Source organism: Trichomycterus rosablanca, chromosome 25, assembly GCF_030014385.1.
Source record: "Trichomycterus rosablanca isolate fTriRos1 chromosome 25, fTriRos1.hap1, whole genome shotgun sequence".
In the NCBI taxonomy this organism is placed as follows: Eukaryota; Metazoa; Chordata; class Actinopteri; order Siluriformes; family Trichomycteridae; genus Trichomycterus; species Trichomycterus rosablanca.
This window is the reverse complement of record NC_086012.1, coordinates 6,545,569-6,569,618: the sequence shown is the minus strand read 5'-3', so window position 1 is coordinate 6,569,618 and position 24,050 is coordinate 6,545,569. Positions and strand designations below refer to the sequence as shown.

The following is a 24,050-nucleotide window of genomic DNA, read 5'->3' as shown; positions in this document are numbered from 1 at the left end:
TTTAGACTTGAGTGAAAACATGTTTAAATAATGTTACAATAATGTATTTCTTACACTCCATGTCATTTCAGCAAATGAGGAGTACTATCAGATGCTTATGATCAATGACAGCCAGCCGCCTGGACCGGATGTGTCCTCGTATACGATGGAAGAGATAGACAGCATCACGTCTGAATACACTATGAAAAACCCAGTAAGTTTTAAACTGGTTTAATATGTTTCCTGAAGTTGGTGATGCTTATACATTGGGCTACTTTGACTTTGGGGACCCAGAGACCCCAGTGTTTTGTAGGTAAAATAAGTCAGTTGTACTGTCAACACTTGGCAGAAGCTAAAACAAGGACCCCAAACAAAACATGAGGGTCAATAGTGATCTTCATTAAGCATAATACATATTAACCATGTAATATTTAATTTGTAATGACTAACAATGACTTTCTGTGTGTAGGACATGTTTGCAGTGGCGGTGTCCCTGGTCACAGGAAAAATTGTCTACATCTCAGACCAGGCGGCATCCATTCTCAACTGCAAGCGGGAGGTGTTCAAGAACTCCAAGTTTGTAGAGTTCCTCACTCCACAGGACGTCAGTGTTTTCTACAGCTTCACAACACCGTACAGGCTGCCTTCCTGGAGCATATGTACTGGAGCTGGTATGACACACTTGCATGATCCTTAATGTACTTGTGCATGGTTAAGAGTTAGCCCATGATTTCATAACGATGAGTCCTGACCTGCCCAACAAACCAATCAAGTCAATTAAGTCTTAATAGTTAATTAGGTGCCTTGACTCAGACCTAGACCTAAAGGAGATTTGCACTTTATTGTAAAGATTAGCCATAACATTAAAACCACCTTCTTCTTTCTACACTCACTGTCCATTTTATCAGCTCCACTTACCATATAGAAGCACTTTGTAGTTCTACAATTACTGACTGTAGTCCATCTGTTTCTCTGCATGCTTTGTTAGCTCCCTTTTATGCTGTTCTTCAATGACCAGTATTCCCTCAGGACCACTACAGAGCAGATATTATTTAGGTGGTGGATCATTCTCAGCACTGCAGTGACACTGACATGGTGGTGGTGTGTTAGTGTGTGTTGCACTGGTATGAGTGGATCAGACACAGCAGCGCTGCTGGAGTTTTTAAACACCTCACTGTCACTGCTGGACAGAGAGCCAAAAGTGTCCCGTGGGCAGCGTCGGGCGATCGTCTCTGACTACATCTACAAGGTGGACCAACTAGGTAGGAGTGTCTAATAGAGTGGACAGTGAGTGGACACGGTATTTAAAAACTCCAGCAGCACTGCTGTGTCTGATCCACTCATACCAGCACAACACACACTAACACACCACCACCTAAATGATCCACCACCTAAATAATACCTGCTCTGTGGGGGTCCTGTGGGGGTCCTGACCATTGAAGAACAGGGTGAAAGCAAATTACAGTCAGTAATTGTAGAACTACAAAGTGCTTCTATATGGTAAGTGGAGCTGATAAAATGAGGTGGTTTTAATGTTATGGCTGATCAATGTATACAATAATAGTTTGCTGCATAGGCTGTTTTATTTTTTCTTCTTTAAAATCAACAAAATGTTATTTGTTCAGCGGTGTCCACATATAATTGGCCGTGTAGTCTGTGGGTTACTATGAATCACACATTAGGAGTACACGCACATTAGGGATGTTTGGTAGACACACATAAAATATGAGCACAAAAAATAAACGGAGCACAAATCCACTGTTACAAACACCCTCACAAACACATTAGCCCACATTAATGCACATCCATTAGCTGTAGTTTCTAACCCAAGTGCGTCATCCTTTCCTTATTAAATCAAAGCCAAACTCTTTCCTCCGGCCTTGCGGAGTCATTTTTAGATCACACGGAGGCGGAAAGACGAACGTTACGAGGCTTAATATCTCAACTGGAGTTTTTCCGATGTGTGTCTAGTCAAGAGTTGATTCATTTACTGAAGTTTCTATTATAAATCCTTATAAATAATTCATTTCAAATTCTTCAATTTTTAAATTAAATGAAATAAATAAACAAATATAAATAAAGGTGTTCAACCTTTTAATTAAGTTGATCTCTGTCTACGACATACACCGATCAGGCATAACATTATGACCACCTTTATAATATTGTGTTTGAGGGTCAGGTGTGGCCTAGTGGTTAAGGTACTGGACTAGAAAGCCAAAGGTTCCTGGTTCAAGCCCCACAACTGCCAGGCTACCACTGTTGGGCCCCTGAGCAAGGCCCTTAACCCTCAATTGCTTAGAGCAGTGGTTCTCAAACTGTGGTACGCGTACCACTGGTGGTACGTGAAGCAGCACGAGGTGGTACGCCAGATAATCTCGGAAAAGTAATTACATGCACCGAAAAAAATTTTTTATAATAATAAATAAAAAAATAACAAAATGTGTAAATTACTAATAAAATTCCTATAATTCTGTTTTAATAAAATCAGTTTAATTAAAACAAATCGTATTCAAACTAATGTGTTATTTAAAACATTCGGGGCTACGCAGACACCGTACTTCATTACGTCTATACTTCACGTTCGCGGTTTCCATCTGGAAATTTCCGAAACGTTATCAGTAAAGTTATCAGTAAAGTTATCAGTAAAGTTATCAGTAGATCTCTCGCTTTTATCAGATCTGCGTTTGAAGCTCACTGATCTCGTTCCTGGCTGCTCCGCTAAACAGACGCATCCCACTCACTCACATGCCGATTCTATTGAACGGATCTTTGAAATGAACGAAAGGAGCCGAATCTTTTATTTCTGCACAATTCTTATCGGCTGTAATCCACCCATTCAGCTTCCATCAGTAAAGGGGAATTAATCGTAAATCGTAATAAAGGCTGTGTATTGTCGATATTCAAATGCGAAACACTTTCAGTATTGCGGAGAGCGAGACACACACACACACACACACACACACACACACACACACAGAGAGAGAGAGAGAGAGCGAGCTGGTAGTATAATTACAAATAATTGAGAAATAAACTATAAACTTGTTTAATTCTGTTAAATCTGATTATTTCAATGTGCTTATGTTTTAAAGCAGAAACAAACACAGTCACATCTCTGTACAAGAGAGGATTTTTCTGAAACTTAATGAAATGCAACCACAGTCTGCCTCTTCCCTGTAGTGTTTTTGCCTTTTGAAATTAATCTTTCTTATTTAAGTGATGTTTGAATTAGCCCTACATTTAATGCAAATTTGATGTTAATATCGAGGGTGTCTTACCTAGTTTACCTAGTAGCGTGAAGTCACTTTTTCAACGGCTCTTTGAAAGGAACCGAGCCAAAAGATCCAGCTCCCGTCAAGAAGCCATAATTCCCATCACTAATATATACTGTATATATACAGTGTATCACAAAAGTGAGTACACCCCTCACATTTTTGCAGATATTTAAGTATATCTTTTCATGGGACAACACTGACAAAATGACACTTTCACACAATGAAAAGTAGTCTGTGTGCAGCTTATATAACAGTGTAAATTTATTCTTCCCTCAAAATAACTCAATATACAGCCATTAATGTCTAAACCACCGGCAACAAAAGTGAGTACACCCCTAAGAGACTACACCCCTAAATGTCCAAATTGAGCACTGCTTGTCATTTTCCCTCCAAAATGTCATGTGATTTGTTAGTGTTACTAGGTCTCAGGTGTGCATAGGGAGCAGGTGTGTTCAATTTAGTAGTACAGCTCTCACACTCTCTCATACTGGTCACTGAAAGTTCCAACATGGCACCTCATGGCAAAGAACTCTCTGAGGATCTTAAAAGACGAATTGTTGCGCTACATGAAGATGGCCAAGGCTACAAGAAGATTGCCAACACCCTGAAACTGAGCTGCAGCACAGTGGCCAAGATCATCCAGCGTTTTAAAAGAGCAGGGTCCACTCAGAACAGACCTCGCGTTGGTCGTCCAAAGAAGCTGAGTGCACGTGCTCAGCGTCACATCCAACTGCTGTCTTTGAAAGATAGGCGCAGGAGTGCGGTCAGCATTGCTGCAGAGATTGAAAAGGTGGGGGGTCAGCCTGTCAGTGCTCAGACCATACGCCGCACACTACATCAAATTGGTCTGCATGGCTGTCACCCCAGAAGGAAGCCTTTTCTGAAGTGTCTACACAAGAAAGCCCGCAAACAGTTTGCTGAAGACATGTCAACAAAGGACATGGATTACCGGAACCATGTCCTATGGTCTGATGAGACCAAGATTAATTTGTTTGGTTCAGATGGTCTCAAGCATGTGTGGCGGCAATCAGGTGAGGAGTACAAAGAAAAGTGTGTCATGCCTACAGTCAAGCATGGTGGTGGGAATGCCATGGTCTGGGGCTGCATGAGTGCAGCAGGTGTTGGGGAGTTACATTTCATTGAGGGACACATGAACTCCAATATGTACTGTGAAATACTGAAGCAGAGCATGATCCCCTCCCTCCGGAAACTGGGTCGCAGGGCAGTGTTCCAGCATGATAATGACCCCAAACACACCTCTAAGATGACCACTGCTTTATTGAAGAGGCTGAGGGTAAAGGTGATGGACTGGCCAAGCATGTCTCCAGACCTAAACCCAATAGAACATCTTTGGGGCATCCTCAAGCGGAAGGTGGAGGAGCGCATATACAGTGTATCACAAAAGTGAGTACACCCCTCACATTTCTGCAGATATTTAAGTATATCTTTTCATGGGACAACACTGACAAAATGACACTTTGACACAATGAAAAGTAGTCTGTGTGCAGCTTATATAACAGTGTAAATTTATTCTTCCCTCAAAATAACTCAATATACAGCCACTAATGTCTAAACCACCGGCAACAAAAGTGAGTACACCCCTCAGTGAAAGTTCCTGAAGTGTCAATATTTTGTGTGGCCACCATTATTTCCCAGAACTGCCTTAACTCTCCTGGGCATGGAGTTTACCAGAGCTTCACAGGTTGCCACTGGAATGATTTTTCACTCCTCCATGACGACATCACGGAGCTGGCGGATATTCGAGACTTTGCGCTCCTCCACCTTCCGCTTGAGGATGCCCCAAAGATGTTCTATTGGGTTTAGGTCTGGAGACATGCTTGGCCAGTCCATCACCTTTACCCTCAGCCTCTTCAATAAAGCAGTGGTCGTCTTAGAGGTGTGTTTGGGGTCATTATCATGCTGGAACACTGCCCTGCGACCCAGTTTCCGGAGGAAGGGGATCATGCTCTGCTTCAGTATTTCACAGTACATATTGGAGTTCATGTGTCCCTCAATGAAATGTAACTCCCCAACACCTGCTGCACTCATGCAGCCCCAGACCATGGCATTCCCACCACCATGCTTGACTGTAGGCATGACACACTTATCTTTGTACTCCTCACCTGATTGCCGCCACACATGCTTGAGACCATCTGAACCAAACAAATTAATATTGGTCTCATCAGACCATAGGACATGGTTCCAGTAATCCATGTCCTTTGTTGACATGTCTTCAGCAAACTGTTTGCGGGCTTTCTTGTGTAGAGACTTCAGAAGAGGCTTCCTTCTGGGGTGACAGCCATGCAGACCAATTTGATGTAGTGTGCGGCGTATGGTCTGAGCACTGACAGGCTGACCCCCCACCTTTTCAATCTCTGCAGCAATGCTGACAGCACTCCTGCGCCTATCTTTCAAAGACAGCAGTTGGATGTGACGCTGAGCACGTGCACTCAGCTTCTTTGGACGACCAACGCGAGGTCTGTTCTGAGTGGACCCTGCTCTTTTAAAACGCTGGATGATCTTGGCCACTGTGCTGCAGCTCAGTTTCAGGGTGTTGGCAATCTTCTTGTAGCCTTGGCCATCTTCATGTAGCGCAACAATTCGTCTTTTAAGATCCTCAGAGAGTTCTTTGCCATGAGGTGCCATGTTGGAACTTTCAGTGACCAGTATGAGAGAGTGTGAGAGCTGTACTACTAAATTGAACACACCTGCTCCCTATGCACACCTGAGACCTAGTAACACTAACAAATCACATGACATTTTGGAGGGAAAATGACAAGCAGTGCTCAATTTGGACATTTAGGGGTGTAGTCTCTTAGGGGTGTACTCACTTTTGTTGCCGGTGGTTTAGACATTAATGGCTGTATATTGAGTTATTTTGAGGGAAGAATAAATTTACACTGTTATATAAGCTGCACACAGACTACTTTTCATTGTGTCAAAGTGTCATTTTGTCAGTGTTGTCCCATGAAAAGATATACTTAAATATCTGCAGAAATGTGAGGGGTGTACTCACCTTTGTGATACACTGTATATATATATATATATATATATATATATATATATATATATATATATATATATATATATATATACAGTGCCTTGCAAAAGTATTCAGCCCCCTTGAACTTTTCAACCTTTTGCCACATTTCAGGCTTCAAACATAACGATATGAAATTGTAATTTTTTGTGAAGAATCAACAACAAGTGGGACACAATCGTGAAGTAGAACGAAATTTATTGGATATTTTAAACTTTTTTTAGAAATAAAAAACTAAAAAGTGGGGCGTGCAATATTATTCAGCCCCTTTACTTTCAGTGCAGCAAACTCACTCCAGAAGTTCAGTGAGGATCTCTGAATGATCCAATGTTGACCTAAATGACTGATGGTGATAAATAGAATCCACCTGTGTGTAATCAAGTCTCCGTATAAATGCACCTGCTCTGTGACAGTCTCAGAGTTCTGTTTAAAGCGCAGAGAGCATCATGAAGACCAAGGAACACACCAGGCAGGTCCGAGATACTGTTGTGGAGAAGTTTAAAGCCGGATTTGGATACAAAAAGATTTCCCAAGCTTTAAACATCTCAAGGAGCACTGTGCAAGCGATCATATTGAAATGGAAGGAGTATCAGACCACTGCAAATCTACCAAGACCCGGCCGTCCCTCTAAACTTTCAGCTCAAACAAGGAGAAGACTGATCAGAGATGCAGCCAAGAGGCCCATGATCACTCTGAATGAACTGCAGAGATCTACAGCTGAGGTGGGAGACTCTGTCCATAGGACACAATCAGTCGTACACTGCACAAATCTGGCCTTTATGGAAGAGTGGCAAGAAGAAAGCCATTTCTCAAAGATATCTATAAAAAGTCACCTGGGAGACACACCAAACATGTGGAAGAAGGTGCTCTGGTCAGATGAAACCAAAATCGAACTTTTTGGCCACAATGCAAAACGTTATGTTTGGCGTAAAAGCAACACAGCTCATCACCCTGAACACACCATCCCCACTGTCAAACATGGTGGTGGCAGCATCATGGTTTGGGCCTGCTTTTCTTCAGCAGGGACAGGGAAGATGGTTAAAATTGATGGGAAGATGGATGGAGCCAAATACAGGACCATTCTGGAAGAAAACCTGTTGCAGTCTGCAAAAGACCTGAGACTGGGACGGAGATTTATCTTCCAACAAGACAATGATCCAAAACATAAAGCAAAATCTACAATGGAATGGTTCACAAATAAACGTATCCAGGTGTTAGAATGGCCAAGTCAAAGTCCAGACCTGAATCCCATCGAGAATCTGTGGAAAGAGCTGAAAACTGCTGTTCACAAACGCTCTCCATCCAACCTCACTGAGCTCGAGCTGTTTTGCAAGGAAGAATGGGCAAAAATTTCTGTCTCTCGATGTGCAAAACTGATAGAGACATACCCCAAGCGACTTGCAGCTGTAATCGCAGCAAAAGGTGGCGCTACAAAGTATTAACGCAAGGGGGCTGAATAATATTGCACGCCCCACTTTTCAGTTTTTTATTTTTAAAAAAAAATATCCAATAAATTTCGTTCCACTTCACGATTGTGTCCCGCTTGTTGTTGATTCTTCACAAAAAATTACAATTTCATATCGTTATGTTTGAAGCCTGAAATGTGGCAAAAGGTTGAAAAGTTCAAGGGGGCTGAATACTTTTGCAAGGCACTGTGTATATATATATATATATATATATATATATATATATATATATATATATATATATATATATATATATATATATACAGTATATATACAGTGTATCACAAAAGTAAGTACACCCCTCACATTTCTGCAGATATTTAAGTATATCTTTTCATGGGACAACACTGACAAAATGACACTTTGACACAATGAAAAGTAGTCTGTGTGCAGCTTATATAACAGTGTAAATTTATTATTCCCTCAAAATAACTCAATATACAGCCATTAATGTCTAAACCACCGGCAACAAAAGTGAGTACACCCCTAAGAGACTACACCCCTAAATGTCCAAATTGAGCACTGCTTGTCATTTTCCCTCCAAAATGTCATGTGATTTGTTAGTGTTACTAGGTCTCAGGTGTGCATAGGGAGCAGGTGTGTTCAATTTAGTAGTACAGCTCTCACACTCTCTCATACTGGTCACTGAAAGTTCCAACATGGCACCTCATGGCAAAGAACTCTCTGAGGATCTTAAAAGATGAATTGTTGCGCTACATGAAGATGGCCAAGGCTACAAGAAGATTGCCAACACCCTGAAACTGAGCTGCAGCACAGTGGCCAAGATCATCCAGCGTTTTAAAAGAGCAGGGTCCACTCAGAACAGACCTCGCGTTGGTCGTCCAAAGAAGCTGAGTGCACGTGCTCAGCGTCACATCCAACTGCTGTCTTTGAAAGATAGGCGCAGGAGTGCTGTCAGCATTGCTGCAGAGATTGAAAAGGTGGGGGGTCAGCCTGTCAGTGCTCAGACCATACGCCGCACACTACATCAAATTGGTCTGCATGGCTGTCACCCCAGAAGGAAGCCTCTTCTGAAGTCTCTACACAAGAAAGCCCGCAAACAGTTTTCTGAAGACATGTCAACAAAGGACATGGATTACTGGAACCATGTCCTATGGTCTGATGAGACCAAGATTAATTTGTTTGGTTCAGATGGTCTCAAGCATGTGTGGCGGCAATCAGGTGAGGAGTACAAAGATAAGTGTGTCATGCCTACAGTCAAGCATGGTGGTGGGAATGCCATGGTCTGGGGCTGCATGGGTGCAGCAAGTGTTGGGGAGTTACATTTCATTGAGGGACACATGAACTCCAATATGTACTGTGAAATACTGAAGCAGAGCATGATCCCCTTCCTCCGGATACTGGGTCGCAGGGCAGTGTTCCAGCATGATAATGACCCCAAACACACCTCTAAGACGACCACTGCTTTATTGAAGAGGCTGAGGGTAAAGGTGATGGACTGGCCAAGCATGTCTCCAGACCTAAACCAAATAGAACATCTTTGGGGCATCCTCAAGCGGAAGGTGGAGGAGCGCAAAGTCTCGAATATCCGCCAGCTCCGTGATGTCGTCATGGAGGAGTGGAAAAGCATTCCAGTGGCAACCTGTGAAGCTCTGGTAAACTCCATGCCAAGGAGAGTTAAGGCAGTTCTGGGAAATAATGGTGGCCACACAAAATATTGACACTTCAGGAACTTTCACTAAGGGGTGTACTCACTTTTGTTGCCGATGGTTTAGACATTAATGGCTGTATATTGAGTTATTTTGAGGAAAGAATAAATTTACACTGTTATATAAGCTGCACACAGACTACTTTTCATTGTGTCAAAGTGTCATTTTGTCAGTGTTGTCCCATGAAAAGATATACTTAAATATCTGCAGAAATGTGAGGGGTGTACTCACTTTTGTGATACACTGTATATATACACACACACACACCTAATTAATGTGAGCCTTATGTTGTTCTGTGATGAGAAACATAGGTGGTACCTGGAAGTTTCGGTTTGATAATGGGTGGTACTCGGTCTAAAAAGTTTGAGAACCACTGGCTTAGACAATATACTGTCACAGTACTGTAAGTCGCTTTGGATAAAAGCGTCTGCTAAATGCTGAAAATGTAAATGTGTTGGTCCTTTCTATCAGAACCAGCATTAACTTCTTCAGCAATTTGAGCTACAGTAGCTCGTCTGTTGGACCTCCCCATGTGCATCAGTGAGCCTTGGCTGCCCATGACCCTGTCGCCGGTTTACTACTGTTCCTTTCTTGGAGCGCTTTTGATAGATACTGACCACTGCAGACCGGGAACACCCCACAAGAGCTGCAGTTTTGGAGATGCCCTGACCCAGTCGTCCAGCAATCCCAATTCAGCCCTTGTCAAACTCACTTTAATCCTTACACTTGCACATTTTTCCTGCTTCTAACACATCAACTTTGAGGATAAAATGTTCACTTGCTGCCTAATATATCCCCCCCACTAACAGGTGCAGTGATGAAGAGATAATCAGTGTTATTGAATAACAATAATGTATATATTGCTATACCTTTCATAACTCTGTAATTATATACTAGTCTATACACTATACAATCAACATTCTGTTTACTGTTCTTAACATATGTCTCTTCATTCCGCTTATCTGGTCACTGCTGCACTTTAACTGTATTATATGTAAATAATCTCTATCTTGCACTTCTGGTTAGATGCTAATGTTGGCTGTGTTCTTGTACTCTGCACAGTGACAAAGTTGAATCTTAATCTTATTCACTTCACCTGTCAGTGGTCATAATGTTAGGCCTGGTCGGTGTATAGCTGAAAATATGTTGATGCCTGACACTGAACTTCTTGGAAATAGTATAACGAAACAAAATTGAAATGCCGCAGTACTACAGTCCTGTTTTAAAGTGACCATTGATCTCATATTTTGATTTTCTTTCTTTATAGAGGCCTCACCTTCTGAGTGCATTCAGGAAAAGTCCTTCTTCTGTCGCATCAGGTGAATACATGTGTATGTCCATGTGGGTGCTTGTATGTCTGATTAGAATTCATTAGTTAAGGTGTAAATCTATACACTGTAACAAACCTCCCATTGCAAGAGACACTCGACTATCAATCCACATCCACATACCCATTAGTGTAAATATCTTATTTTTTTTCATAGGTTTTCATCCAGTCTGTATAAAAATTGCAGACTAATATAAAAATCAATGAAATCCTGTGATGGACTGGCGACCTGTATGGGGTGTGTTCTACCTTTCGCTCAGTGAATTGGACCCATCACAACCCTGAATTGGATAATTCGGGGGTAAAACAGACAATGAATAATTGAAAGGAGTAATAAATGAACTTGGACATGCCCTCCCTGTTACCATGTGGGTTTTCTCTGGGTCATCTGGTTTCCCATCACCTTCTAAAAGCATGGCAGTAGGTCAATGACCAGTAGGTAAAGTACCTCGGCATGCAAGAGTGAATCTGTGATGCCCTGCAATGAACTGGGATATTTACGCATTGCAATCAATATTATCAGTGGTGCCTGACCAGAATGAAGCAGTTACTGAAGATGAATAACGACTCTTGAAATACCATATAGGTCAAATGATGGAATGTGGTATATGTGTATGGTATATTATGGTATGTGAGTTAATAAAGGAGAAAGGTGCTGATTTATTCCCCTGATTTATTTAATTCTGTAACCATATTTTAGCAATAGAAATGCGTGCAAATATTGTAGACCTATTAATTATTATTGTTGTTTTTTTATTATTATTATCATAAGGGCCTGGGTTTGATTCCTTTTCTATGGGAAGTTTGCATGTTCTCTTTGTGGCTGGTTTTTTTTTCCGGCTTTTCCAGTTTACCCCCACAAGTCAACTGTAGCTACTAAAAATTGGCTGTGTGTGTGTCCTGTGATAGACTGCCGACCCATCCATGGTGTTTCCGTTTTTTGGTTGACAAATTAAACCAACCATGACCCTGACCAGCATGGGTGGTATAACGGACAGTAAATGAATGAATGCACAATAATAATAGTAATAATAATAACTAATAATAATTATTATTATAATGGTAACAATAATAATAATAATATAATAATGGTGATAATAATAATAATATAATAATGGTGATAATAATAATAATGGTGGTAATAATAATAATAATGGTGGTAATAATAATAATAATAATGGTAACAATAACAATAATAATAATGGTAATAATAATAATAATAATAATAATAATGGTAATAATAATGATGGTAATAATAATAATGGTAATATTATTAGTGGTAATAACAATAATAATAATAATGGTAATAAAAATAATGGTAATAATAATAGTAATAACAATAATACTAATAGTAATAATAATAATAATAATAATAATAATGGTAATAATAATAATAACAATAGTAATAATAGTAATAATAATAATGGTAATAATAATAATAGTAATAATAATAATAATGGTAATAATAATAATAATAATAATAAAAGACTATATTTTTAACAGTTTTACACAGTTTAATTGTGGGTCATCACCGTGTGTATGTACTGTATTTACCAAACCTCTTCTCTGGGTTGCAGTGGTGGAAGGGAACGTAGAGGGAACCTGCAGTACTACCCGTTCCGTATGACTCCCTACTTGATGAAGGTGCAGGACACTGAACACGCAGAAGACCAGTTGTGCTGCCTTCTTCTGGCTGAAAGAGTGCACTCTGGATATGAAGGTCAGTATCCATTCTCGGTCAAGGCTGTACATTGATGACCACAGGTTATTATTACATTTGTGGATGTGCTGTTTTAGCAAAATAAACAATTCTAGGGTGGTATCACTATGTCTCAGGGAATTACCATCCCAAAGTCATGCTTTTATAGAAAATGAATACAGAATATAGAAACACTTTCTGACCAATCAAAATGAAGAATTGAGCAGTGAGCTGGTACAGGTTTGTTTATTGAGAGGATCGAGTGCATTGCATAAAAAATGTAAATTATGTTACTATGTAAATTATGTTTCTAAATGGGTATTCACACTATTGGGGGGCAAAATGAGAACAATTAGACAAAAACAAGAAGGGCCTGGGTTCAATTTCATTCAATGTAAGATGGATAATGTGTATGCATGTTATATTGCAATATAAAAAAAAAGAAAAAAAAGAAAAGAGTATGTGGGTGGTGCAGCGGTCTATTAAACTAAACCCTATTGCTAAGACTTGGGTTCGAATCTCAGCAGTCTGCACAGACATGAGTGGATATGTCTGTGGGGGACGATGGCCGAAGTCTTTCAATGGATGTTCCTGCCTTGTGCCCAGTGTTCACGGTGAAACTGGACATTCCGTGTGCCTGACCAGAAGATAAAATAAAAATAAAGAGTGTAAATAACACTAAAATGATCCTGTCTTCAATTCAACCCTCTTTCTGTAGTCAACAACTTTGTCTCATTAAGCTTCCCCTAATTCTGGCTATTTCTGACTCCACAGTTACCTGTTTTTTGTTTTTGCTTCACCAGCTCCGAGGATCCCTACCGACAAGTGCGTCTTTACCACCACGCACACACCGAACTGTGTGTTTCAGGAGGTCGACGAAAGGTCTGGATTAGATTTTTGTTTTCTTGCTTTGCAATAAAGTCCTCTGATTTATTATTATTATTATTATTATTATTATTATTTAAACCAAGGGTGCAGTTTGGCCCAAAATCCATTTTTGCATTATGGTCATATCTGTTGATCAAAGCAAAACTCTCAGACATCTATGAATAAGACTTTTTACATTCATAGAAGGTGGGGGCGGTCAGTGCCTAGTGGTGTAAAATAGGATGCAGAGGGGAAAAGAGCAATAGCCTTATGTCTCCTAAAGGAAGCAGACAAGTTATTTTTTACCATCCCAGATTGGTAGTTGCTATGACGACTTAGCTCCTGGTAGGCATTGGTGAACAGAGAGAAAATGAGGTACCAAAAAGTAATTTTTAAAAAAACAGTACACTTAGTATTAACTTTTTAATGATAACAAAATGTATCCTTAAAATTTTTTATATAATTTACAACCCCCAATCAGAAAAAGTTGGGACAGTATGAAAAATGCAAATAAAATAAAAATGCAGTGTTCCTTACATTTACTTGACTTGTATTTGATTGCAGACAGTTTGAACCCAAGATATTTCATGTTTTGTCTGCTCAACTTCATTTGGTAAACCTTTGTTAAGCTCTACAATACAGAGTTGCACAAATACCACTTAAAACTTTACTGTGCAAAAAAGAAGCCTTATGTTAACCATGTCCAGAAGCAGCGTCGACTTCTTTGGGCTCGGAGGCATCTAGGATGGACCATCACTCAGTGGAAACGTGTATTGTGGTCGGATGAGTCAGCATTCCAGGTCTGTTTTGGGGAAAAAATGGACGCCGTGTACTCTAGCCCAACGACGAAAAGGACTATCCAGACTTATCCCCTGAAACACTAAATCGCTTGGTATTCTCAGTGCCAAAATGTCTTAAGTGTGGTCAAAAGAAATGGCAGCATTACAAAGTGGTAAATGCTTTACTGTCCCAACTGGCCTGAAATGCAGGAATGGATGTTTATTAATAAATGAAATGAAGTTGAGCAGATGAAACATCAAATATCTCAGGTTCATCCTGTCTGCAATGAAGTAAAAGTCAAAGTAAATGTAAGAAACTCTGCGATTTTGATTATTTGCATTTTCCATGCTGTCCAGCAGGATCGAATTGCCGGAAGGGGTTCCTCATACCTGATGCAATTACGACCTCTGCTGGTTGATCTGTTGCACCTGCATAGAGACGGGTGATAATGGGGATCAGTGCATGACTCTCTGTACACCCCATATGAACTTGCCCCATGCAGTTGAAAGAAGTGGCCGGCTAGTGTGTGCGTTTCAGAGGGGGCGTGTGTTAGTCACGGCTCTCCTCGGCCAGGAGTGGAAGTCAGCAGCAGTAAAGAGGAAGCGAAATGCAGTCGGGTAATTGGATATGACTGGATTGGCAGGACAAGTTAGGAGAAATGCAAAAAATTTATTAGAATAATTGAATAAGTGATTTTTGTTTTGTATCTTAGGGCTGCCACATTACTGGGGTATCTACCGCAGGATCTGATTGGTACACCAGTTCTCCTGCACCTGCACCCGAACGATCGACCAATAATGCTTGGGATTCACAGAAAGAGTGAGTTTGTATTTTATGTTCATTTTCTGGTGTGTGTACAAATTTACTATATGACCAAAAGTAAGTGGGCAACTATCCTTATGATCAGGTGTTTTAGCCCATTGCTAAAATTATATTAAAAAAATTATAAGCTTTTACCATTGTTGCTATTTCATCATATCCGTCCCCCTGTGCACTTCAACATATAGTTTGACTGGTGTAAAGGAACTTCAGTGGCCTGGAGAGAGCCTACATTAACGCCACTGGGATGAATTGGAAAGCTGATTGCAAGCTAGTACTGCTTATGCCTGACCCTACAAAATGCTTCATTGATTAAAATTCCACAGACCCATTCTTGTCACACTAAATCTTGTAGAAAGCCCATCCAGAAGAGTGGAGGCTGTTAAAGTAGCAAATTAGTGGGAAACTTGATATTAATTCCCATGGTTATAGAATAGGAAGTTCAAAAAGTTCATGTCCATGTGTCCACATACTTTTTTTTTCTATTTTATTCATGCATTTTCTCCCAATTTAGCGTAGTCAATTTGTCTTCAGCTGCTGGGGGATCCCTGATGGCAGTCGAGGTGGGTATATTGCTTCTAACGCCACATCCAATCCGTGCTCCGCCCATAGCGGAACCCTTTTTTCACCTATGCGTTCTGCACAGGCTCATCTCTATCTGCTAATCAGGGTCCTGGCACAGCGTTTGAAGACCCCACCCACATAGTCCGGTCATCCCGCCCTGCAGGCACTGCCAATTATGCCCGCTAGATGGCGCCTAGCCGACCGGTGCCAACTCAGAGTTTTTAACCGAGGAGTTCAGAATCTCGGCGCCGGTGTGCTAGCGGAATATCCCGCTTGTGTCCACATACTTTTGACCATGTCATGTATTTTCTAACCAAAATAATGGTTTATTGTTATTTCCAGTGGAAGAAAAAAGTTTGTGAACCCTTTGGGTCATTAAACCATAGGGTTTAATATAATGTCGGCCCACCCTTTGCAGCTATAACAGCTTCAACTCTTCTGGGAAGGCTTGCTCAAGGTTTAGGAGTGTGTTTATGGGAATTTTTGACCATTCTTCCAAAAGCACTTATACAATGTCTGATTATCAAAGAAATAGAAAAACACTTTGGGTAAATTAATTTATTAATTAACTTATTAATTTATTAATTTGAACAACCCCAACATCCCTAAACATTAACTTGGTTCTGCTTGTACATAGGCTCACATTCTCACATACATGTTATGTCCTCTATACACTGACCAGGCATAACATTATGACCACTGACAGGTGAAGTGAATAACATTGATTATCTCTTTATCATGGCACCTGTTAGTGGGTGGGATATATTGGGCAGCAAGTGAACATTTTATCCTCAGATTTGATGTGTTAGAAGCAGGAAAAATGAGCAAGCGTAAGGATTTGAGCCAGTTTGACAAGGGCCAAATTGTGATGGCTAGATGACTGGTTCAGAGCATCTCCAAAACTGCAGCTCTTGTGGGGTGTTCCCGGTCTGCAGTGCTCAGAACAGGTCATTCCGAAGGGTTCACAAACTTTTCCAGCAACTGTAGGTCCTTTTCCTCTGAAAAACTGTATCCATCTCATGCTTATGCATTTTATTCACTCCTATAGTCTTGCAGTACGCTGGTCAGCCGTTTGACCATTCATCGATTCGTTTCTGTGCACGGAATGGAGAGTACATCACTATGGACACCAGCTGGTCCAGCTTCGTCAATCCCTGGAGCCAGAAGGTGTCCTTTGTCATTGCACGTCACAAAGTCTGCATGTGAGTATACGACTGCTTTGTGGACGGGATGTTTACTGTTCAGACGTCTGTTTGAATCTGATATGTCATTCATTTGAACAGATTAACAGCTGTTTGGTTTTATAATGTACATATTTGATACTAATCTTATTAACCTTCTGGGTAGAACTCAGATAACACAAGGCAGGAATGCATTGGAGACATAGCCAATCAGGTTCAAGAGTTTGAGAGGCTTTATTGTCATTTTAGCTATATACAAATACATATTGAAATTAAACAATGTGTGTGGTTGTGGATGTGCAAGTGCATGTGTGGATGTGTGTGAGTGTATGTGTATATATAAATGTGTATGTATGTTCGTATGTGTGTATACAGGTGCTTGTCATAAAATTTGAATCATGAAAAAGTTGATTTATTTCAGTAATTCCATTCAAAAAGTGAAACTTGTATATTATATTCATTCATTACACACAGACTGATATATTTCAAATGTTTATTTCTTTTAATGTTGATGATTATAACTGACAACTAATGAAAACCCCAAATTCAGTATCTCAGAAAATTAGAATATTGTGACAAGGTACAATATTGAAGACACCTGGTGCCACACTCTAATCAGCTAATTAACTGAAAACACCTGCAAAGGCCTTTAAATGGTCTCTCAGTCTAGTTCTGTAGGTTACACAATCATGGGGAAGACTGCTGACTTGACAGTTGTCCAAAAGACGACCATTGACACCTCGCACAAGGAGGGCAAGACACAAAAGGTCATTGCTAAAGAGGCTGGCTGTTCACAGAGCTGTGTCCAAGCACATTAATAGAGAGGCGAAGGGAAGGAAAAGATGTGGTAGAAAAAAGTGTACAAGCAATAGGGATAACCGCACCCTGGAGAGGATTGTGAAACAAAACCCATTCAAAAATGTGGGGGAGATTCACAAAGAGTGGACTGCAGCTGGAGTCAGTGCTTCAAGAACCACCACGCACAGACGTATGCAAGACATGGGTTTCAGCTGTCGCATTCCTTGTGTCAAGCCACTCTTGAACAAGAGACAGCGTCAGAAGCGTCTCGCCTGGGCTAAAGACAAAAAGGCTGCTGAGTGGTCCAAAGTTATGTTCTCTGATGGAAGTAAATTTTGCATTACCTTTGGAAATCAAGGTCCCAGAGTCTGGAGAAAGAGAGGAGAGGCACAGAATCCACGTTGCTTGAGGTCCAGTGTAAAGTTTCCACAGTCAGTGATGGTTTGGAGTGCCATGTCACCTGCTGGTGTTGGTCCACTGTGTTTTCTGAGGTCTAAGGTCAACGCAGCCGTCTACCAGGAAGTTCTAGAGCACTTCATTCTTCCTGCTGCTGACCAACTTTATGGAGATGCAGATTTCATTTTCCAACAGGACTTGGCACCTGCACACAGTGCCAAAGCTACCAGTACCTGGTTTAAGGACCATGGTATCCCTGTTCTTAATTGGCCAGCAAACTCGCCTGACCTTAACCCCATAGAAAATCTATGTGGTATTGTGAAGAGGAAGATGCGATACGCCAGACCCAACAATTCAGAAGAGCTGAAGGCCACTATCGGAGCAACCTGGGCTCTCATAACACCTGAGCAGTGCCACAGACTGATGGACTCCATGCCACGCCGCATTGCTGCAGTAATCCAGGCAAAAGGAGCCCCAACTAAGTATTGAGTGCTGTACATGCTCATACTTTTCATCTTCATACTTTTCAGTTGGCCAACATTTCTAAAAATCCTTTTTTTGTATTGGTCTTAAGTAATATTCTAATTTTCTGAGATACTGAATTTGGGGTTTTTATTAGTTGTCAGTTATAATCATCAACATTAAAAGAAATAAACGTTTGAAACAATCAGTATGTGTGTAATGAATGAATATAATTTACAAGTTTCACTTTTTGAATGGAATTACTGAAATAAATCAACTTTTTCATGATATTCTAATTTTATGACCAGCACCTGTATATGTGAGTAATTGTGTCAGTGTGTGTTTGTGCATGTGTGCAATTGAGTATGTGAGTGTATGTGAGTGTATGTGAGTGTATGTGAGTGTATGTGAGTGTATGTGAGTGTATGTGAGTGTATGTGAGTGTATGTGAGTGTATGTGTAACCATAATTGTGTGTCAGAATCTAAGTGTGTGTTAGTATATGTATGTAAATGTGCAAGTGTGTGGATTTATGTGTGTGTGTGTTTGTGAGTGTGCATATGTTAGTGTATGTGCATGTAAATTTGTGTATGGGTGTGTGATACAGTGGGTAGCACTGTCGCCTCACAGCAAGAAGGTCCTGGGTTCGATCCCCAGGCGGGGCGGTCCGGGTCCTTTCTGTGCGGAGTTTGCATGTTCTCCCTGTGTCTGTGTGGGTTTCCTCCGGGTGCTCCGGTTTCCTCCCAAAGTCCAAAAACATGAAGTCAGGTTATCTGGAGACACTGAAATGCCCTCTAGGTGAATGGATGTGTGTGTGTCTGCCCTGCGATGGACTGGAACCCCGTCCAGGGTGTTACTGTGTGCCTTGCGCCCATTGAAAAAGCTGGGATAGGCTCCAGCAACCCCCCCCCCCCAATAGATGTCCGCCCGGCTGATAGCACAGCTGATTTTAACTCGCATCTCAGTGGGGATGGGGTAACATAACCGACCACTGCATCAACTAAGCATCACGGATCTAATATGAGTAAAGTAATGATTTGTTTCTATTGGTTTGATATTTACTAGGGGTCCAGTTAATGAGGATGTGTTCGCAGCTCCGGCCACGGCTGAGGGTAAAGCAATGGACTCCGACGTCCTGGAAATCACAGAGCAAATTCATCGGCTTTTGCTACAGGTCAGTCAAATTCGAAAGTTTGTAAAGGACATACAGGTCAGTAGGATTACAGCTCCAGCCCCAACCTTGCTCAGTTCCCAGAGCACATAGACTTTGGTTTATTGTTTGCTCCACGCCCCCTCTGTCTTCACCCTTACCTTCTAATTTCACATTCATGATCACCTGTACCTTGTTATGTAATTATTATCTTGTGTATAAGTTACCCCTGTTTGCTGCCCAGTGCAGGTTATATTCCTGCTTTTTACATTTGAGCCAAGAACTTGGTTTGAGTGTCTTATTTAAAAAATAATTCTTAATATGGTTTGCTTTAAACTGAAACTCTCTTACAATATATAGCCAAAAGTATGTGGACAACTGCCCATGAGATTTAATATGGGGTAAGTAGCTGGGAATTCATGGCCATTAATTAGTCAAAGGAACAATTGTGAGGTCAGGCACTGATGGTGGACAAGAAGATCTGGGTTGCAATCAACATTCCAATTCATCTCAAATGTGTTCACTGGGGTTAAGGGCAAACTCATCTAATCATGTCAAACCTCACAGTCATGCTGGAATAGGAAAGTGTCTTTTCCAAACTGTTGGCATATCAATTGGGCAGTGGTAATTCGTTAGTAGTCAGAAGGTTGCCAGTTCAAGCTTCATCGCCACCAAGTTGCCACTGTTGGGCCCTTAAGCAAAGCCTTTAACCTTCAATGACAACTGTTTTTAGTCAGAATTGTCTTATCATTAATTGTATACACCTGTTAGGAATGGGTGTGGCGGAAACACCCAAACTCAGTAATTAGGATGGGTGTCCACACACTGTTGCCCATGTAGTGTATGTTCAATACAGTCTATCACCCTTATGTAACCCATACCTGTGTTTATTTGCAGCCTGTACATAGTAATAGCTCGAGTGGCTATGGAAGCCTGAGCAGTAATGACCATCTAGTGAGCGTGCCTTCATCCAGCGAGAGCATCGGAAATGGAGCTCGTTCACGCACTGAGGAGGAGGAGGGTCAATCCAAAGCTGTAAGTCATGCTAACTGAATCTCTGTTTCCCTAAGTTTAAAATATTACATATACTGTATCTCAGGTAAATGTATTCGAAACAAAAAAAAAAATCCAGACAAAACCATGTGTCCATAATTATTTGCACTCGTAACATTTTTTTATATACAAAAATATGCATGTTTAGGAAGTCTTAATCTTGTTAATTCACCCTAAAATAAATATATTTGGATAAAATTACTATGTTTAATTTGTTAATTCTCTTGAATCTCTAACTTTGTATTTTAGATATCTAAACATATTTAGATTGTGATTCCTGCAACACACTTCAAAAACGTTGGGACAGAGGCAAAATAAGAGTGACTAGAATATTAATAGAAATATTCCACAATAATATTTAGTAACAGGTAAGGGTAAAGGCTCAGTCTATACAAGCAGTAAGGGATCGTGGCTCACAAGTGTAATCCAGACTTCATGAAAGAATTGTCACTCAGTTCAGAAGAAACCATCTACCGTCTTTCACCATCTACCGTCCATAATATTGTGAAAAGATTCAGGGAATCTGGAGAAATTTCAGTCTGTGTAGGGCAAGGATCAAATCCACTGCTGAATGTGCTACACAATCAAAAATCTTGAGGAAATCCTTCTAAGAAGTTGCAAATACTACACTTATTTTGGTCATAGTGTATAACCAGCATTTTAGCCAATTAGATTGAAAAATACGTCAATTTCAAACTAATTGTAATTTCCTTTTTGAAGATCATGAGTTGTTTGGGTTTGAATTCTCTCCACAGAAAACATTTCAGGAGATCTGTAAAGGTGTTCACATGCAGAAGAACCAGGGGCAGCAGTGTAGAAAGAGTCCAGGCAGTAAGTACCGCTATGCTTTTGCTTCTGAGACTTCATGCGTTTACATACAGTATATGGATCATTTTCTGTAGAAGGGATCAAAGTTTTGTCCATTCTTTTTGGATTCGTCCCAATTTTCCTCACAATCTACATTAGTCATACCCAATTACCCAATTGCATTTCAGTTCCTCTTTACTGCTGCGAACCTCCACTCCTGACCAAGGAGAGCCGTGACCGACACACGCCCCCTCCGACACGTGTGCAGTAGCCGACTGCATCTTTTCACCTGCACGAGGCGATTTCATATGGGGCTCAGTATCCCTCGTCTCTGTGCAGCCTCCATCGAGGTCGTAATTGCATCAGTTATGAGGAATCTCCTCGGGCATCCACCCTACGAAAGAGCCAACCATTGTTTGTGTAGGCGCCCAGCCTGCCGGTAGCAGTTTTGTCCATTTTTAAATAGTACTTATTATTACAGTTAAAGATAAAAGTTTAAAGTCACACAACGATCCCCATTACCCCCCTCCTCTCATTGTGTAGACGCCATCAATCAGCCAACAGAGGCTACAGTTGCAGAAGTTATGAGAAAGCCCTGTTCAGCCATTGCCCTTTACGGACACACAGCCGATCGTGTGTCTGTGTAAGCACCCAGCAGACTGATAGCAGAGCTGAGATTTAAACTTGAGAGCTCAAGACCTCAGCACTGGTGGGCTAGCGTATTTAATCGCTGCATCACCCATGCTGCAACACATTCTTTCCCAAGAATCTTGCCCTGTGATGACTGGTGACCTGTCCAGGGTGTTGCCTAGAAATTCTAATGTTATTTAAGAGCTGTTTTTTTGGTAGTTTTTGGATTGCGTCCACTTATCCAGACTTATTTCCTCTTAGCGTATCATGACGGTTTGTTCCACTTTTTCCATGTTTTTACTGAATGTTTATTAAATGGGTACTTTGGGTACACTACACTAAACTGGGGGTACTCCAGGACTGTGTTTGCAATGCACTGGTGTGGGGGACAGATTGTAACTGAAGACACTAAATCACTCATACTTTCTGCAGCACAACTGACCCAGAAGTGTCCAGCGATTCGACCAAAAGATTCAGCCTACCCGGTGAACTCCCGAGAGACTGTGGAAGACCAGCAGGTCCTTGTACAGGAAGAACTTGCCTTTAAAGACCAAACTGTGTACTCCTACCAGCAGATCAGCTGCCTGGACAGTGTCGTCAGGTATATGCTGACAGTTTCATAAAAAATACAGTACACAACCATTTAAAAAATGTCGATACACACAACAAAAGTTATTCGTATCCAGCTTTGTGTAGGAGAGGTTTATAGCACTAGTAATTTAATTATGTACCATAAGCTTTAAAAGGCTTTCACATTTTCAACAATGTAAGCTGAAGTTTGCTGATTATTCGGATAAACTGCACAGTGGCGCAGTGGGTAGCGCTTTTGCCTCACACCAGGAACAACCTGGGTTTAATTCCAAGGCCGGACGGCCAGGGTCCTTTGTGTGTGCAGTTTGCATGTTATCACTGTGTCTGTTGGGGGTTACCTCTGAGTGCTCCGGTTTTCTCCCACAAGTCCAAAGACATTCGGTCAGGCCAACTAAAGTTACTAAAAATGCCCTCTGTATGTGTGTCCTGCCCTGTGATGGACTGGTGGACCTGTCTGGCGTGTTTGCCGTCGTCCGCCCAATGAATCAGACTCACCGTGACCCTGACCAGGCTAGAGCAGTATTAAAACAGTGAATAAATGAGGGGACATACAATGAATAGAATATGAAAAGCAAAACCTAAAAAAATGGAAATTCAACCTACTGTGATGATTGAAGAATAAGATATAAAAACACTTTACTGCAAAAGTATGTGGACACCCCTTTGTGCACAAAGCATGAGCCATAAAGACATAGTTTGAAATGGTTTGATATAGAGAATTCAAGTGGCCTCAACAGAGATTTAACCTCAACCCACTGAACACTTTTTGTGATGAATTGTGAGCCAGGCCTTCTCATCCAACTTTCACTGCCTGACCTCTCAATTACTGTTTTTGTATAAATGGACACAAATTCCCACAAACACTTTTCTTGTGGGAAATTAGTGGATTGACAAGTCACAGCAGTAGAGGTCATTTAGCCTGCAAAGTGCGGGTCAACACAACAGGGTTTTGAAATGGGATCATGAACAAGCTAATGGTCAGATGTTTACATATCATTAGCTATTTAGTGTATTTATATTGGTCGCCAGATATGTAACTAGCTTGATTTGGATCCACTTGGTTTGGGAGGTAAACGTTCTAACTGATTATCTGATTAGTATAATGGAACATCTGGTATCTGTATTTGTATAGGTATCTGGAAAGCTGCAATGTGCCTATTACTGTGAAGAGAAAGTGCCAGTCATCCTCCAACAGCACGTCTTCTAACTCGGATGAGGACAAGCAGAAGGCCGCTGAGGGCTCTATGCAGGTGGTTGAAGGTACGAACATACTCGCTCTTAAAAATTTAAGCCCTGACCCTGTGTACCATAATAGCGATATGGATCCTTTCTGTGTCCTCCCACAGTCCAAAGACATGCAGTCAGGCTAGTTGGAGATAATAAATTGCCCTAGGTGTGTGTGTGTGTTTGCCTTGTAAAGTACCTTACGCCCAGTGAATTGCACCCACAGTGACCCTGGCCAGGATAAAGCGATGGTAAAACAGACAATGAATGAATGCA

General features: G+C 41.0%; 1 protein-coding gene across 1 annotated transcript in view; it reads left to right on the top strand.

Annotated features, from left to right (window-relative positions):
• per2 (period circadian clock 2) overlaps nt 1–24,050 on the top strand; it is a 55,067-nt gene that overhangs the window by 14,720 nt on the left and 16,297 nt on the right. The window contains 12 exon segments of the mRNA XM_062987862.1: nt 72–193; nt 449–650; nt 10,695–10,746; nt 12,332–12,474; nt 13,257–13,335; nt 14,813–14,919; nt 16,532–16,685; nt 19,385–19,493; nt 20,367–20,504; nt 21,278–21,353; nt 22,392–22,560; nt 23,683–23,810. Of these exon segments, the coding sequence (XP_062843932.1) occupies nt 72–193; nt 449–650; nt 10,695–10,746; nt 12,332–12,474; nt 13,257–13,335; nt 14,813–14,919; nt 16,532–16,685; nt 19,385–19,493; nt 20,367–20,504; nt 21,278–21,353; nt 22,392–22,560; nt 23,683–23,810 (1,479 nt within the window).